At 31.5% G+C, this 18749-nt stretch overlaps 2 protein-coding genes across 3 annotated transcripts; one reads left to right on the top strand and one right to left on the bottom strand.

Annotated features, from left to right (window-relative positions):
• The first annotated feature begins 1261 nt into the window (after positions 1-1261).
• On the top strand, positions 1262-15201 carry LOC108992226 (phospholipase D alpha 1-like). 2 transcript variants are annotated; one of them, XR_004797581.1, is made up of 7 exons: positions 1262-1330; positions 1578-1733; positions 3294-3347; positions 3478-5326; positions 5431-5900; positions 8204-8349; positions 13825-15201. XR_004797581.1 is itself a non-coding variant. In XM_018966715.2 (5 exons), exons 2-5 carry the CDS (start codon positions 1641-1643, stop codon positions 5868-5870), a joined length of 2436 nt encoding a protein of 811 aa, XP_018822260.1. In that variant the 5' UTR covers positions 1262-1330; positions 1578-1640; the 3' UTR covers positions 5871-6033. The 2 variants fall into 2 exon arrangements, 1 of the variants encoding a protein (XP_018822260.1); XM_018966715.2 differs by lacking the exons at positions 8204-8349; positions 13825-15201 and having other exon boundaries at positions 5431-6033.
• LOC108992227 lies at positions 12256-15923 on the bottom strand. Its single transcript, XM_035682614.1, has 4 exons — positions 15920-15923; positions 15457-15776; positions 15282-15369; positions 12256-13271 (listed from the first exon to the last, which is right to left on the bottom strand). The coding sequence occupies exons 1-4, from the start codon at positions 15921-15923 to the stop codon at positions 13267-13269; spliced, it is 417 nt and encodes a 138-aa protein (XP_035538507.1). The 3' UTR covers positions 12256-13266.
• Between the last annotated feature and the right edge of the window lie 2826 nt (positions 15924-18749).

Consider the following 18749-nt stretch of genomic DNA (forward strand, 5'->3'; position numbering starts at 1 on the left):
ACTGGCAGAAAAGTGTTAGACGACGCCTGCTTCTATTGGCACTTATTACATAGAATTGATAGATAATATAATAATACAAAGGATAATTCTTTCATCTATAATCATGAATTTTTTAAGCATGCTTATATTATTATTATATTATATTATATAATAGATGAATTTCTATAATCAGAAAAGTGTTATATTATTATGAATTTTAACATAGTTAAAATTACTAAATTAAATAATCATGAATTTTTTAAGCGTGCTATAATAGGATAAAAGTGTCCTACGATAGTCTTGCCACATGATCCATGTGGCTGAGAAAATATTCCCGGGATAGCGAGCTTAATATTTTGAGCTGTAAATATGTATTTTCAATTTTAAAGGAAATCAAAATACAAATAGAGAGACTGTAGTGGCACGCGAGTCACATGCGCCATCCACCGTGTAAGTATGGCAGAACGTCAGGTCTAAAGAAACCGATAGTCCTGATCCCAAAAAAGCTGCGCGTGGCGACGATAGAGCTTTTCTTGCAGTGGCGTTTGAATGTCACGCACGCACTTTGGGCCGCACGAGTGGCTCATTCGCTGTTCCGTTCGACGAGAATCTTCGTCCGTTTGAAGGATCGGCGCCTTGGAAATCTTGCAGTGGGGCGCGTGGTAGTCGACTGGCTTCAAAGAACAACATATCTGCATTTCCCCCTACTGTTAACGGGAAAAAAAAAAAAAAAAAAGCCCGAAAAATACTAGAGAGTTGAGAGAAGAGGGATGAGGGAGGAAAGGAGGAGGGAGGGAGGAGCCAAAGCTCGAATCCCCCTCCTCTGATCTGAGTTTTTTGAGAGGAGGGGCAAATGTGTAAAGAGAAAAGAGAGGGAGCGAGAATAGGGTTTTTTCTTTCATGACTACATTAAGCAATAATATATAATTGTAATTTATTATCAATAATATATAATAAAATAAATAATAAAGAATTTATTATGTGTATGTTAACCTTTTTTTTTTTTTTTTTTATAGTAAATAATAATAGGCATGACAGACGGACGTAGTTGCGATTCGGAGGCAACCAATTAGGTGGCCTTTTAAAAGGGTTCTCCCTCAAGAGTAAGTAATATAAGCATTAAGCAAGAATTCATGGATGGAAGCAAAGGCGGGAACTGATTCTTGCTTGACTTCTCTGTATAACGTAGATATTTAAAATACCTCTTCCTTCGTTCAAAACTCCATCCTATTCTCTCTCTCTCTCTCTCTCTCTCTCTCTCTCTCTCTCTCTAAATATATTCCTTAATATATAACGGCCCTAGCTGCCTGCAGCTACTACCATCGTATTTTGTTTTCATTTATATATACAGGTGATGATCAAGCTAGTGCTGCATGCCTTTCTTTTGCTTGCTTTTGTTATCTAATTATAAATTATTGTTATCTCATTTATTCTTACATATGATTCTAACATTTAATTAATTAATAGTTAATGTATATTAATATCTGGTAAATGCAATTCTGTTATTGGGATTAATTACGAAATTAATTATTCTAGACGACAGAATTTTTTTTTTTAATATTTAAATTAGATCCTAATAATCCGGCCTTTTCTTGCAGTACTGCATTGCATTTCCTATATATCTAGCTAGGAAAATTTATAACGAGCACTAGCTGGGATCAATGCCTCAAGCGTTGCTGCACGGGACACTTCTGACAACCATTTACGAAGTTGATAGGATAAACAATGGCCTTGGCTTCAACGTCCTCCAAAAGGTACGTACCTAGTTTTTTGAATTCTCAAGATCAAATTAAGACTTTTATGATTTTGGCCATAATTAATTTCTGTATTTGATCTCTTTTGGGTTTTAGTATATTTATATATTAAGGTTTTGTTTTCGATTTCTTTCTAATTGATCATGTACGTACATCTCAGTTCATGAGTTGTTAGATGGTACTTTAGTTATCAATGAAGGAATCGATTATGAAATGTATTAATTACAGAGATCTAGATTGATCATGAGGATAGTTATAAATAAGAATATGATCGATCGGCCGTGTACATACCAGCTAGCAGCTTAGTACGTAGCTAGTAATTAATTAAGATTATAATATTTAATTAAATAAAATAGAGTATAAAATCATGATTCGAATTCAATATTCTATCTGATAATACAAAAATCACCAAATAGGAAGATGTAGATTTAATTATTTATATTATATTCTTAATATACATATATTATATAGAGAGAGAGAGAGAGATCACTTAATTAGTCGTAGATGTACTAGAAATATATAGTACTTCTTCCTTTCCTAGCAACGTACCTGAGGAAACGAACGTATTTAAATATAGTGTTACGTACGCTTCATCTAGATCATTAGTTTGGATAGTGAATTAATTAGATGAGATGGGTTAAAATGATTTATGAATAATATTGAGATATTTGAATTGAGATGAGATGAGTTATAACTTATAAATGGTTTAAGTTAAAATATTTGATGGGGTTTTGGGAAAGAAGTGATCAGAAAAAATTGAATAAAAAAATTATAAAATTATAATATTGTTATAATATAATTTTTATTTTAAGATTTGAAAAAATTGAATTATTTTTTGTGTTTTGTTTAGAAGTATAGAAAAATTATAATAACTAGATAATGATCATATGAAAAAGTTGAAGATTTGAAATTGACAAGTGTTATATTTGTAGTGTTTAGAAATTGAAAAGTGTATATATGGTGTTTGGATCTGAAATTGGCAAGTTGAACACGAACGATTATTTCAAAAAACTTGGATATGCTGTACATACATGCTGGTACTGGCCAGAGAAAATTAGGCAAAAGGATCAGTAAGATGGATGTGCCATGTTGGTATACGTTTCATAAATTAGGCAATAATTAGTTCGGTTTCAGTACGATCTCAAGTTAATTTGCCAAACACATTAAAAAAAAAAAAGAAGATCACATAGACATTAAACATCGAATCATGCAGCCTGTGGCTGTACATACTAACAACAGCAATGATCCTTTCAAGAATGTACTCCTTAATTTTAAGCAGATATATAAAATGTTCTTCTTTATCATGATCCACTACATGCTATAATTAGAAGAAAAGGGATTGATCCTTTGAAGCCCCTAAATTGTTTATATCAATAATATTTTACATATGTGTATATATATATAATATAAAATATCGTTCTGAACATTTTGATCTTCAGATCAAATTCAGTAAGTTTTCTATACCGTCCCACCATTAATTGTACGTGTTTTCTAGAATTCTTTCTAATCCTTGTGCATTTTCTTTTCTTGAAATTTGAAAACTGCGGGGACACGGAACAGTCTGGGAAAAGGTTTCTGTCCCAACTCAAGGGACTAGTGCTAGGCAGGCCTCCGGTAAATTGTTTTTCCTTTGCAACCAATCAACAAACTCATCTTCTTCTTTTTTTTTGTACATTAATATCAACCTCATTAATTATCGCCATTTGTTAACTATTTTTTGACAAATCAAAACACTATATTACAGATTGTTGGATCCAAGCTCTATGCAACAGTTGATTTAGATAAGGCCAGGGTTGGGCGGACCAGAATGGTAGAAAATCAAGCCTCTCACCCCCAGTGGTTTGAGTCCTTCAGCATATATTGTGCCCATTATATCTCATATATCATATTCACTGTCAAAAAAGATAACCCTATTGGGGCAACATTAATTGGAAGGGCTTATGTGCCCGTTGGGGATATCATGAGGGGATTTATGGTTGATAGATGGATTGACATACTAGATGAAAACTACAACTCTATACATTCTAGAATCCACGTCAAGCTTCAATTTTTTAATGTTGCCCAAGATTGGTCTCAGCAAATGATAACTCCCGACTTTGAGGGAGTTCCTCGCACATTCTTCAAGCAAAGACAAGGTTGCAAAGTTACTTTATACCAAGATGCCCATGTCCAAGATGTTATGCCTAAGCTTTTGCCATCCATAGGAGGTAGTTATAAGCCCCAAGGATGCTGGGAGGACATCTTTGACGCAATCAGTACTGCAAGACACCTAATTTACATATCTGGATGGTCTGTGTATACTGGGATAACCTTGATAAGGGATCCTAAGAGGCCAAGGCAAGACGGCAACCTCACATTAGGGGATCTTCTTAAGAAAAAGGCTGATGAAGGTGTCATGGTTCTTATGCTTGTCTGGGATGACAGAACTTCTGTCGAGGAATTGAAGAAGGATGGTTTGATGGCGACTCACGACCAAGAAACTAAAGAATACTTTCGAAACACGAAGGTGCACTACTTTTTGTGCCCACGTAATCCTGACAATCGAAGAAGTATAGTTCAAGGTTTTGAGATCTCTACCATGTTTACTCACCATCAGAAGACAATAGTTGTTGATAGGGAAGTGCCTGATGGAGGATCACAAAAGCGGAGGATTGTGAGTTTTATCGGTGGTATTGATCTCTGTGATGGGAGATATGATACAATAGAACATCCTTTATTCAGTACTTTGAAGACAATTCACCATGATGACTTCCATCAGCCAAATTTTGCAACTTCTTCAATCAAGAAAGGTGGTCCAAGGGAGCCTTGGCATGACATTCATTGCCAACTAGAGGGGCCTGTTGCTTGGGATGTCTTGTACAATTTTGAGCAAAGATGGAAAAAGCAGGTTGGGGATAAGTTCCTAATTAAACTACATCAACTTGATGAAATCGTAATCCAACCAACACCTGCTACCTCATTAGATGATACTGAAACATGGAATGTTCAAATCTTTCGATCCATTGATGGTGGGGCCGTTTTCGGTTTTCCTGAAAAACCTGATATTGCATATACAGTAGGGCTTGTTAGTGGGAAAGATCACATCATCGATCGAAGCATTCAAGATGCATATATCAATGCTATTCGGCGAGCCAGAGACTTCATCTACATTGAGAACCAGTATTTTCTAGGAAGCTCGTTCGGCTGGAGCCCAAACGACATCAAGGTGGAGGACATTGGTGCTTTGCACCTCATTCCAAAGGAGCTCTCACTAAAGATTGTTAGTAAGATCGAAGCAGGGGAGAGGTTTGCTGTTTATATTGTGATCCCAATGTGGCCAGAAGGTATACCTGAGAGTGCTTATGTTCAAGCAATATTGGATTGGCAGAGAAGGACTATGGAAATGATGTATTCTGACATCACTAAAGCCTTGCAAAAAAAGGGACTTGATGAAGACCCTCGGGACTATCTGAATTTCTATTGCCTTGGGAATCGAGAGACAATGAAAGAGGAAGAGTATATACCTCCAGAGAGACCAGAACCTAACACAGATTATAGTAGAGCTCAAGAGGCTCGTCGCTTCATGATATATGTCCATGCAAAAATGATGATAGGTAAGTTATAACTGACTAATTTTCATCATCTCTTCTAATTAATTTGTCCCAATGCTTCAATATTATCACGTTTGATTAACAAAATAATCATGTTTAACTTGTAGTTGATGATGAATACATAATCATTGGATCTGCCAACATCAACCAGAGGTCAATGGATGGAGCAAGAGACTCTGAGATTGCAATGGGGGCATTCCAACCACATCATTTAGCCTCCACAAACCCAGGTAGGGGGCAAATCCACGAATTCAGGAATGCCTTGTGGCTTGAGCACCTTGGAGGATTTCAGGAGTCCTTTCGACATCCCGAAAGCAAGTTATGCATCTCTCTAGTGAACAGTCTTGCTCAGCAATATTGGGATTTATATGTGGGAGAGACATTCCATGATATAGAAGGTCACTTGCTACCATACCCCATCCAACTTACTATTGATATGGGAAATACTAAAGTACTGCCCTTACCTGGCTTCGAACTCTTCCCTGACACCAAGGCTCGTGTTATGGGTGCAAAATCTGATTACCTTCCTCCAATCCTCACCACTTAATTAGTGGCATGCCCATCAAAGTACGTACTGGTACGTATAAGAATCATATATATGCATGCCCTTTGTAATTCTTTAGCATGAATCTGATGATTACCCATATATATTGTAATCATGTTGTGAGACTCATCGAGGACCTAATAATGCAACTCATGTATTAGCTAGCGAGAACTGAACTACGTACGTACGTGGAGTAAGTACTTATCTATTAATATTATATATATTGTCTAAATCAAACATTTCATTTTTTTCAAATTACAATCTCTTCCATAAATTAAAGACTCTTTCATTTTTTTTTAATTTTCTAAAGACTTTTCAATTTTCACTTTCTAAGAAACGGCCTTTTAATTTGGATTACACTTTAGTCGTAATTACCACACAAAAAGAGGGATTTTATTATTATTTTTTTTCCTTTTTTGATAATTGATCATACAGTGCTTTCTCTATTTGTAACATGATCTGCCATTGCTACGTACATTATAAATTTGTATCGACATAATATATACTTGAATGATTTTGTCTTTAAAACACTGCATCCGAGCTGGTATTTGGAAATTAATTTATGGTCAGACGGTATCAGTATAATAAGTTGGTTTAATTTACAATCAACTGTTAAAAACTTATAAATTAAGGATATTGCGCCGCCTTCATGGGTTCGTAACATTCCATGTGGAAAGAATGCCTTTCATCTTTTTTCTTTTGAATCTGCGATTCAAATGCATCTTAAAATGACTACATATACATATAAGCTCTAAATTAATTAAGGTTGTGTACGTTGCATTTATCGCATATTATTCATGTTTGACCCAATATTCATTTTTCTGGCCAATCGGACCATTTTACACACCAAAAGATTTTTTATGGAGAGAGAATAAATAAATCAACTTTCACAAAAAATACAAAAAAAAAAAAAAAAAAAGATTTTATGACACCAAATACTTTAAAAAATATGTATATTTTCAGTTAATACCATTATTTTATTCATACGGGGATGCAGTACTACTTGACTGTAAAGCAAGCAATATAAATTTATACAAATAATTAGATTGTTATTATTATTATTATTATTATTTAGAAATATGCGAATAATCCTGAATGAAGTATGCGTCTTCTATATATATAATATATATATATATATATATATATATATATATATAAACTTGAGGTTGGCAGGCATTGTTTGGATAGTTAGATAAAATGAAAAATCTATAAATAATAGTAAAAGATAGTTTATGTAATAAAATAGTTTGAGTTAAGAGTTTTATTATATTTTGGTAAAGATAAAGGAGGTAGAAAAATTTTAAATTTGAAAAAGTTGATCAATTTTTTTTATATTTTATATGAAAGTTTAAAAAAATTGTAATGCTTAATAATAATTAAATAAAAAAGTATTAAAAAAAAATTAAAAAATATTTATATTTAAATATTAAAATAAGATAAAATAAAATGAGAGTCCACGATGCCAATTACCTATCTAAACGGGATCGAAAACAATGAATTGAAGCTACAGAATAAGTGTGAGCAGAGTAGAAGTCCGGATTCCGTGGAAACTAAGGTGTCCTTATCCCTGCCTTGGATGCCCCGACCTATGCATTCATCTTACATACATAAATATTATACATACATATATATATATATATATATGTATAATATTGTAAATTCCAAGCAAGTCCTTGGAAGCAAAGGCGAGAACATGATTCTTATATATTATATGTATATATAAATATACATGGAGGTTCCAAACTTGAAACAAAAGTTGAATAAATTCTTTTCGTGAGATATAATTTAGATGTGTACGGACGTATATATATATATATATATGTATATATATATATATATAGATCCATCCATCCACTCCACCCCAACATGTGCTACCTCATCGTCAACACAATCAAGTTATCCACTAACGTTACTGCCCGCCCGCCTGCACACCTGCATGTACTTTCTTTTGCCTTCCTACCTCATCCTGTTTTTGTAATTTTCTACATGATATGATCTACATTAATATATATATATATATATATTTATATATGTACATATGTGTGTGATATATATATATATATATTGGTATATCCGTGTGTGCATGCATGCTGATAGCTGTATTATGTTTAGAGAAATTATATTTACACTTATAAAGTATACAAATGTCACACATTTTTTTTATAAAAATGAGTAGATACGAGATTTATATTAAAAATTTAATTTTTTAATAATAGATTTTATTATTTTTCATAACGATTACACAATATTTATATATTTTACGACTGTACGTAATTTTATTTATATTTTTATATTGACTGTTATTGCAAAATTTGATATGAATTTTTTTTGTACAGATATACGTACACGTACGCCTATAATATTATATTCGTACAGTATTCATATATTAATGGAAGGACAGTTGCTACACGGGACACTTTCGGCTACCGTATTCGAACTTCAAAGGACGCCCCAACAGCCACAGCAAGGATGCTTTGCAAAGGTACGTACGTAGGTCGTACATTATTTTAAGTACGTACGTACACGTCTGCATGTTCACATCATCCAATTAATTACAAGTACTGTATTTACCTTGCAAAGATTCATATTTACATGACTTTATACCTGTTGACTTTTTTCTTTATTATTTTATGTCGTTCTTTTTTTCTTTTAATAATTTTAAAGGCGCTTGTACTTTTATATCCTTTTAGCTCTTATTTGTATTCGAGATTTACATCAATTTATTTTAATTTATCTTTTTTTATTATTATAATTTTTTTAAATTTTTACATAAAATAAAATAAATAATTTAACTTTTTCAAATCACAAAAAAATAATAATATTAAAAATAATATTTTAACAATATTTTATTCAACTCATCTAAAACTATCTCAATTCATCTCTGAATCCAAACGGTCTAATTGTGATATTTATAATCGCTTGGTGTGTAGCACCTAAATTATTGTAAAATCCATTATATTCGTAAAATATATAAAAGTATTGAAATTTTTTTTTTATATGTAAGTTGATACAAAGTTTCCAAATCAATATATAAAAATAGCAGCGCTGTAGGGAAACTCCATGTAATGCACGAAAAATAAATCTTTTTTATTAGTAACTATTCGTTATTCTACACCCCACATCCTATATGGCAAATCGGATTCACTAACAAGTGAATCGATTTTCGCTCCAATCTCTCCATCTCAATCCGCTCGTAAAAAGCACGATGAGAGAGACCTTGAGGAAAGGGAGGTCGGAGAGAGAGAGAGAGGCCGAAGAGAGAGAGAGGTTGAAGGTAATGAGTCTGACATTTTAAAAAAATTACGTGAAATTTAAAAATAAATAGTGACTGATGTATAAAAAAATTCAAAGCACGAATTGCACAAATGTTAGGCGTGGATAAGTTAAAGGAAAAAAAAAACAAAACAAAAATATTAAAACAGCTTCTCCTTTGTGACTTCTTCTCCATGTTTTCTCCCGCACAGCTTCTCTCATCCTCCCGCCCAGGTTCCCCCCAAAAAAAAAATCACAATCCTGAAAATGAAGACCACGTACCACCCATACCTCCCCCCCCCCATTCACGCCCAAAAGCTCATTTCTCTGCTATTTTAGTCCCTTTCTTTTTCTCTTACCTACTGAACCATACGCGTCAAATTGAAGCTTCAAGGAACATCTCTCCCTCTTTCTCTCCATTATTTTCCATTTGTTTTTTGGAGCATCCATTAGGATCAAATGCGCCTTTGATTTCCCAGATCATGATTCATGAGGCAGTATTGTTTTTGTTCATATAGAACACTCTCAAACTGTCAAACCCATTGGTAGAAAAAATGCACATTTCTTCATATATTTTTTTTTATAACTTGTTTTGAGCTCGTTTTAATGGATTTGTGCTTATGGGTTTCGTGATTCTATCATTCGAATGACTTAAGATCATAAGCTTTACTTTTGAGATTTTTCTCTCGTGGGCGAGTTTTTGAAAAAATATGAGGATGCTTTTTAAATGGGGATAAATTTGACATTTCCGTATATGCTAGTGTGGTGGGTTTGCATTTCGTTCTTTCTAGAATTTTTTATATAAAAAAAGCATTGTTTTTCAAATCTTGATAAAAAAGCATCCTGCAATTGCATCTCTGGCTTCGTTTGGATTTTAAACTAATCTCAACTCATCTCAATTCATCATTACAACTTTTTCAAATCTCAATACAAAATATAATAAAAAATTCAACTTTTTCAAATCTCAAAATAATAATAATATTAAAAAATAATATTCTAATAATATTTTATCATCTCAACTCAACTCAACTCAACTCACTCCAACATCCAAACACAACCTAAACAAATGTTTCGATAGATATACCACCACTTTTACAAAATCTCATAAAATAAAAAATGAAAGCTTCCATTTAAAGGATTGAATAAAAAATCATGGATATGATTCTTCTAAGAATTAAACAACACACCACTAGTCCGTCCGTACTACCGAACCTAGTCATGAAAATGACATCATGGTGCTGACCTGTAATTAAGTAGAGAAACAGATGATAAGTAAAAGGTTTTGGTCATGTGGAAAAGTAGAGAAATGATAAACTTACGACAAAAAAACCATTTGTATTCAACTATATAATAAAATAATATTATTTTAAATATTATAAATTTAATAAAAAATATTATTATACTTAAAGTTATTTATAAGTTGTGAATGAGTTGTTAGCCTATCACTATTCATAAGAAAAATTATACACATCATCCTCACACTACACACTATACATATTTTTTTTTTCTTTTACTAAATATATAATGTATGAATGATGAGTAGAAGAACTCAATTATTTTAAGAATAAAAAATTATAATTTGTGGTGTGTATACATAATTAGAAATGCTACCCACCCCTTATGGGACAGGGCCACCCCTTTCCCTCATCCTGTCCTGCAGGGGCAGAGAGTGAAGTTTTCAACCTCATCCCCCGCCCCCGAGATGCGGAGGATGGGGACATATTTTGTAAATACATTTTTAGACCCAAATTTAAAATTTAAAATTTATAAATATGATTATAATTTAAAAATTATATAATTTTTAAATTTATTAGTATATATTTTGTATAAATTATAGTGTATTAATTTTTAAATTTGCTAATACATATTTTATAACATATAAATATATATATATATATAAATGTAAGTCGGGACAGGATTGGGCCCTTCCCGTCCTCCGACCCCGCTAGGGACTCTAATTGCAGGACGGATGGGTGTGGGACCCCTGCTACCCAACTGTAAAACTAATGAGTAGCAAACTCTACTTGGAAAATGTAAGAAAGAAAGAAGTACGTATACCTCCCCAGGCTCTAGCTTTCGACATAAATACACATTTGTATTGGACCCATAGCTGAATTATCGATCCGTAACGCCACAAAAGACCCATACTTTTTTCCTTTGTTCCAAACTTGGATAAAATGTGAGAATCAAGTAGCGTTCATCTTTTGACGTGGGACATCTTGCTCGTTAAAAGCAAAGCTTTTGGTTTTTTAATTACTGTCAGAAAAATACTTGATATATATAGAGATCTTACAAAAAAAATTATAATTTTTGTTATGAAATATATAATATCTCACATTAAAGAGAAATATTTTAATCACAAAAGAATTATAGAAAAATAAATCTACAGAGTGATGTAGATTGTAAAGTTATTCTTATTATAAAGTAGATATAACGAATCATATGAAATCACATCACTTTAAGAGTTTACGTTTGTATAATTATTTTGTGTCTATAGCACTAATTTTCCGCATTAAATTGCATTTGTTTGTAAACTTACTTTTGATATTGATATAAACTTCTCTTATCATAATTTTTATAAATTTTTAAAGTAAGTTTTAATTCTAAGTTGTCCGGCCTCTACGCTTTAAAACTATGATAAGAAGCAATTAAAGCTAAAAATAGTGGTCCTTATTTTTTTTCTCTTATTTGGTAACTACTCCAAATCTATGCCTTGTGGATTCGAGGTTTATTATCGTTTAGAGAAATTATTTATCTAAAAATAGAGTCTGTAAAAATAAATTTGCAAATTCACTTATACATATTGATATAATACTATGTTAGATTGTAAAATTATAAGTTATTATCCATCATGCATCTTTTTAGTAATTATTATATTACATCAAATAAATAATTAACAAAATATTTGTTATATTATTTTTGACGGATTATTTGATATTGGCAACATGATGAAACGCAAAACTACATTTCTAGACCAGTAATTAAGAATAAGAGTTGAGCTTTCAATTGCAACTTTTACACGAAAGTTATATTAGATATATACATTAGTCTTAGGAACATATTGGAAAGTCATCTTTGATGAGTCATGCTATATATGTGATAAAATTAAAAGCTTTTGATCATCTGTTCATTATATTCAGGAAAAAATTATTAATTAGCAGACCATTCATATATGCTGCATATATATATCTTCTATATATATAAGTGGCTATTTAACGGAGCCTAACGGAAATTCTTGTTTTCCGTTAGTGCTCTGTTAAATCAACGTTAGTTGAGTGAAACATAAATACATTAATTGACAATATCAATTGACAAGTCTCTGTTCCTGATACAAAGCATACAAAGTTTTGTTTTACACGAGCTTTCACATGTTATCAACCTGCAGAGCAGAAAAAGTACACAGGAAAACAGAAAGTGAAAATTAATATAACTCAAAATAATATAATACTCAATGGATAATGTGAAAAACTGCAAAACTGAGCTTTCACACTTTTGAAGTCTGTTTATTGGCAGTGTTAAAAAGCATGCAACCAAAATACATACAAGTGCTGGACTGCATAACGGAAAGCAGAAAAATAATAAACTCAAAATAATCTAATACTCAATGGATAATGTGAAAAACTGCAAAACTGAGCTTTCACATCTTTGAAGTCTGTTTATTGGCAGTGTAGCACGCCAAATACATTACTAATATGGAATCTTTTTCCTAGCTAACATGAGTATATGAGTTGTTTCTATGTCACAGTAAAAATAATATATATTTGAAACTAAGCTTATCTAAATTAAATCTTTACTACCTATGTCACAGTATATGCACCACTTTCACCACTTTCATATGTCACAGTAGTTTGAAGATAATCAATATATTTTAAACTAACTAAGCTTATCTAAATCAAATAACCATCATAAACAATTCTTGCTTAAAGACTAAATGAATAGGGTACCAACCTCACTTATTAACAAATATCATAAAATATTCCTAAAAAATAATTTACTTGAAGTGTGTATTGAGGTCGTGTCCTCGTGATCATGCTTTGCCTTTGATAAAAATGCATGGAACCCAACTGCACTGCAGTCTATGCATTTGAAAGGGACTTGTCAAATTTGCTGCTTTCCTGTCCTCTGCCTGTTTACTGAGAAAGCAGGTTCAACCTGCAGATCAGAAAAAGTACACAATAAAACATAAAAATGTTGTGCTGACATATCTGCCAAATTATAAAGGATAAAAATAATAAACCCAAATAAAAAACATACAACGAAAAAACATGAAAATAGTCAACTGGTATAACTGTCAAAACCTAAAGGAGAACTGCAAAATTGACTAAAGGATATGAAAAACATGAAAGTGGTGGCCTGACATTACTGTCAAAACATAAAGGTGAAAAATAATGAACTTAAAATAACCTAATACTCAGTGGATAAGAAAACAAAAGCTGCCAAACAAAACTGCCAAAAATAAACACTGCCAACAGAAAAAAAATTACACGTCGTGATTTTGGGCTGTTATCAGGCAGCCATACTTTCTTAAAAAAAAAAAAAAATCATGTTAGAAAGATTTTTAAGAAGAAAGATAAAATAAAAATGTACACAAAAACTGTACTCTTGCTGAAAACAAAAGAACATATGCATGCATATTTGATAGTTTTTTCCATATATGGTTTGAGAGTTTTTTTTTTCCTTGTGTCTGGCTTGGTTGGTTTTGCAGTTTTTACTTGGCCTTGGAGTGGTCGTATGGGAGGAGACGAGGCATTGCAGTTTATAAACATAATGTCTTTTCACAGGCCAAACTTAACCAAACCCAACCACATATATGCAGCCTCACTTCCAACTAAACAAATTCTGATATTTGCTCCTCATACAACTTCACTTCCAACTAAACAAATTCTAAACAAATTCTGGTCTTTACTAAGGATCAAGCAAATTGTCATAGGTGAATAAGGATCAAGCAGATTCTGTTCTTCTCTTCTCTTCCATTTTCCCCTTTTACTGTTTTTTTATGTTTACTGCTGGTTTTTACTTGTGATGATTTGTTTTCAGCTGATTTCCCAGTTCTGTGAGGTGTTCTTGGGTGAGGATCAACTGCACATTCCTAGCTCTTATCTTAGTAAGTGTATGGTATTATTTATTTCTTTCTATATATTTGGGATACATCTTTTTGTAATTTTAAAAATATTTACTGCTTATGAAAAGACTAATTTAGTAGAAGTATTTCAGTCAAAAAAATTTTAAAAAGGGAATAGATTTCACTTGTTGGTTGTTCAATCCACCGCATTGCTAATTTGCTATCTTGGGGTAAACAAGTAGGAATAAGTGAAAAGGATGAACACATAGCAAAAGCAGTGGGATTGAACAACTTTGGCCAGGTTTTAGTTGCTGCCGAGTCTTTCTAAAGGATGCCTTGACATGGCTTGGCTAATCTGAAGAGATACATCTAATTATTTGTTCATGCATACTGTCATCTTATTAAACATTTTATCACTTCCAGACTTCCAGCATAATTTGCCATTTTTAATTTTTTTTTATTTTTTTTATCGTTATTGACTTCATTTCCTCTTGTTTCCTTTTATTCATCCATTTTTTGTTTTTAATATTGGCAGGGAGATTGTGAGCTGCCAGTACTGCAAAGGTGAGTTTGCGACTTCTCATAAGGCCTTTTCTTTTTGTACTTAATTCATTTCTCATGCAGTTTATAAACAATTTATTTAAATATTAGTTTTTTTTTTTTCCATTTTATTTTTTGGTAGTTGCTGCTTATATATTTTTGAATTTGTAGTTGTCTCTCCTCATCATCATGAATTCCTATGCACTTCACTTAGCAACCTAGATTGTTTGCTGAACTTTATTATATTTGTACAACTACCAAATTGTTGCCAAGTTTTGAAAAAAATTACAAAGTGCAGTTTTTAAATGTTAGGATATTACACAAATTGGTGCTGCTTTTGCTGTATTTGTATGTTCATGGATATTCTTCTATTAATGGCTATATATACAGATTTCCCCAATTAACAGGACACGCCTAATTACAAAACCCTAATAACACAAACACAATCACAAAAATCTTAAATTAAAAATCCTAATAAAACAAATACATAATATCATCAACCATATTTAGATTTTGAAGTATTTTAAAAACACAAAAAAAACAAAAAAAAAAAAACTTACTATGGGAATCGAAGACAAAGAGTGAGGTGAGGCTCACGGTCCGCGCGAGGGTGGGTGAGTTTCGGGAGATGGATATGGCGGCGCAACCCTAATAAAACAATTAGGGTTTTTTCATCAACCACATTTAGATTTTCAAGTATTTTAAAAACACAAAAAAAAAAAAAAAAAAACTTACCATGAATCGAAGACCGTGAGAGAAAGGGTGAGGTGAGGCCGATGGTCCACGCGAGGGTGGGTGAATGGTGGCGCAAGGTTCAACAACAACAACAAGAAGGAGAAGGAGAAGAAAGAAGAAAGAAGAAGAAGAAAAGATGGGAGAAGGGACTGGATTCGTGCGGAAGAAGAAGAAGAAGAAGAAAGAAGAAGAAAGAAGAAATGGCAGAAGGGAGGGGAGGATTCGTGCGGCGCCGTTTCCGAAGGGTTTCGGCAAACATGAAGAAGAAGAAGAACAAAGAAGAAGAAGAACAAATGGGAGAGTTGGGCTCGTGCGGCGCACTACAAACCGGAAGAGAGAAACACGAAACCTAGGGTTTCATTTTACCCTAGCGACAACGACACCGTTTTAGACGAGCTGGGCTCCCCCCTTCTCTCACGGGCTGGGCTCCCCTTTCTCTCACGGGCTGGGCTTAAAATCATACCCATAAAGTCCAATTCAAGTAATAAAACCACTATGAGGCTAGGCTCCCCTTTCTCTCATACGGGCTGGGCCTAAAATCATACCCACAAAGCCCAATTCAATTAGATAATTATAAAACCCCTATAAAAAGTCCAAACTCAAAGAAAAAAAACAATACCAACAATAATAATAATTAAATCAAAATAAAAGCCAATAATATTTAAAAGACTATCATAAATTATATTTATAATTGTAAAGTAAACAAACACTTCACAATTTTTAAAAAAATAATAAATAATTACAAGATTTACATAAAAAAAATTAAGTTTTTAATGACAGATGTTAGTCTTTTGTAAAATAATTACATTACGTTTAGACACTCATAACGATATATAACATTAATTTTATTTAATTCGATTTGGTCTTTCATGTTTTGTTTTTGATAAATTATATATGAGTATCAAATAGATAAATTTGTCTAAATTTTTATAAAAAAATATATATTTTAAAAAAATTATATTTTTAATATGGTCCACTTTTTTTATAAATAACTTAGGTGTAACTTATCTATTTGGAGCCAAGATTATCATCCTTTAATTTTTCCTGAACCTAAAAAAGATACAAAGAGTACATATCTTTATTAGTCGAAAGTGAGCTTTATTGGACCTACACAAAGAAAAAAAAACAATACCAACAATAATAATAATTAAATCAAAATAAAAGCCAATAATATATAAAAGACTATCACAAATTATATTTATAATTGTAAAGTAAACAAACACTTCGCAATTTAAAAAAAAATAATAAATGATTACAAGATTTATATAAAAAGAATTAAGTTTTTAATAATAAATCTTACTCTTTTATAAAATAATTGCATTACGTTTAGACACTCATAACGGTATATAACATTACTTTTATTTAATTCAATTTGGTCTTTCATGTTTTGTTTTTGATAAATTATATATGAGTATCAAATAGATAAATTTGTCTAAATTTTTATAAAAATATATATATATTAAAAAAAAAATATTTTTAATATGGTTCACTTTTTTTATAAATGACTTAGGTGTAACTTATCTATTTGGAGCCAAGATTATTATCTTTTAATTTTTCCTCAACCTAAAAAAGTATGAAGAATACATATGTTTATTAGTCGAAAGTGTGCTTTATTGGACCTGCCTAGAGCCCATTATCAAAGTAGGAACCATTGGTCCAAAGGACAGGTTTAGGGCTCAAAACAAAAACCTGAATTTCTTTATTATTAATATTATTATTTTGTGACCCAAGTTTGACTAAATTGTCCTCTAATCGACCTGATTGTGTTCCTCATCGCACCCAAATTCTCAACAATAATACCGAAAGAAAAAAAATATTTACAATTGTGAAGTGTGCAGTAACGTAATAAAAAAAATTGAAATTAAAGAGGCAATAATGATATAAAATATTATTTAAAAAATAAAATTTATTTGATATATTATTACGATACAAAAGGTTTAATCCGAAGAAAACACCTTTGTACAAAATACACAATAAATAATTATTTATTACTCTATATAAATGTTATTCCTATTATTTAAAATGTTATTCATAATAATAAATAAAATGAAATTACAGAGGCAATAATAATATAAAATATTATCTAAAAATTGAAGTTTATCTAATATATATATTATTATAATACAGAAGGCTCAATTCCAAGAAAACACCTTAATACAAAATTTACAATAAATAATTATTTATTTATCTATTTAAATGTTATTCTTGTTATTTAAAATGTTATTTATGTTATTTTAAGTTTTGAATAAAATACTAGAAACAAATTTTAAAAAGGGTTTAAATTTTTTTTGATCGTTTCAAAATGTTTGCAAAAGACATATTTGAATGATCTTTTTGTGTTTATATGTGTGTGTATGTATACAATACAATCAAAACTTACAATATCATTTGTGTCTAAGCAGGAATTATCCTCCTTATCAAGAGATTTAAATATATAAAAGATTCAACTATTCGTTACAAGACCTGTAAGTGCTTTTTTATATAATATATATATTCCTTTCTTTGTTGGGCCCTGCTTGCAATTTTTAGTCGATAGTTACTTTGTTGGACCCTGCTTGCAATTTTTAGTTCATACTTACTAATAGAAATTTAATTGTTTATAGCATTTAAAATGCACTATGGATGTATGTATTTCGCATTAAGTAGTTATTAATTATTCATTTAGTCTTGGTTGTGTGGAACAGCATCCAACATTTCGAAGAATTGTTGACTTCATTAACATAATGAGAAGTGGTAAGATTGTGTTAGTGAGTTATGTAGTATTTATTTTTAAATAGTAATATTAATTTCGTAAAAGTTAAGCTTAAAAACTATTTTTTGAAGATCATGGAAAACAACCAGCAAAGAAAATCCCGTATAAAGATTTACCAGAAGAGAAAAAGGAAGAAGTCCGTAGAAAACAGAGAGAAAGATATGCTAAAAAAAAAGCGTTTAGAAGCAATTCTATTCAGTTAAAAGAGCCAACTTCATTTAGGGATGATCAAATGACTACGTCAATTGATGGACCTTCGAATGATGATGTCCAACATATAAACATCATTCAGGACTTCAATGTTCTACAAAAAGTGTCAAAGAGACAACGAATTTTTCGCGTTGATCCTGACATCGAAGAATCGGCTTCATCTCATAAAGTATGCGTTCCTCCTGGTGTTAATGTCTGTGTGGTTGATTCAGAGGCGACTTCATCATTAAACAATGTGACAAATCGTTCTGATTGTCCGAGTGATTCTATGGATTTCTTGACACGTAAATCAGGAAACATATACATAGATGAAACAACCATCTCTGATCAG

This window comes from Juglans regia, chromosome 11 (genome assembly GCF_001411555.2).
Source record: "Juglans regia cultivar Chandler chromosome 11, Walnut 2.0, whole genome shotgun sequence".
Classification (NCBI taxonomy): Eukaryota; Viridiplantae; Streptophyta; class Magnoliopsida; order Fagales; family Juglandaceae; genus Juglans; species Juglans regia.

Bases quoted from the DNA above. Each gene is read 5' to 3' on its own strand.
- LOC108992226 (XM_018966715.2), top strand. From the start codon at position 1,641: ATGCCTCAAGCGTTGCTGCACGGGACACTTCTGACAACCATTTACGAA. The intron at 3,348-3,477 runs GTAAATTGTTTT...ACTATATTACAG, and splicing joins TAGTGCTAGGCAGGCCTCCG to ATTGTTGGATCCAAGCTCTA. The intron at 5,327-5,430 runs GTAAGTTATAAC...TTTAACTTGTAG, and splicing joins CCATGCAAAAATGATGATAG to TTGATGATGAATACATAATC.
- LOC108992227 (XM_035682614.1), bottom strand. The intron at 15,370-15,456 runs GTAAGTTTTTTT...TTGTTTTATTAG, and splicing joins CTCACGGTCTTCGATTCATG to GGTTGCGCCGCCATATCCAT.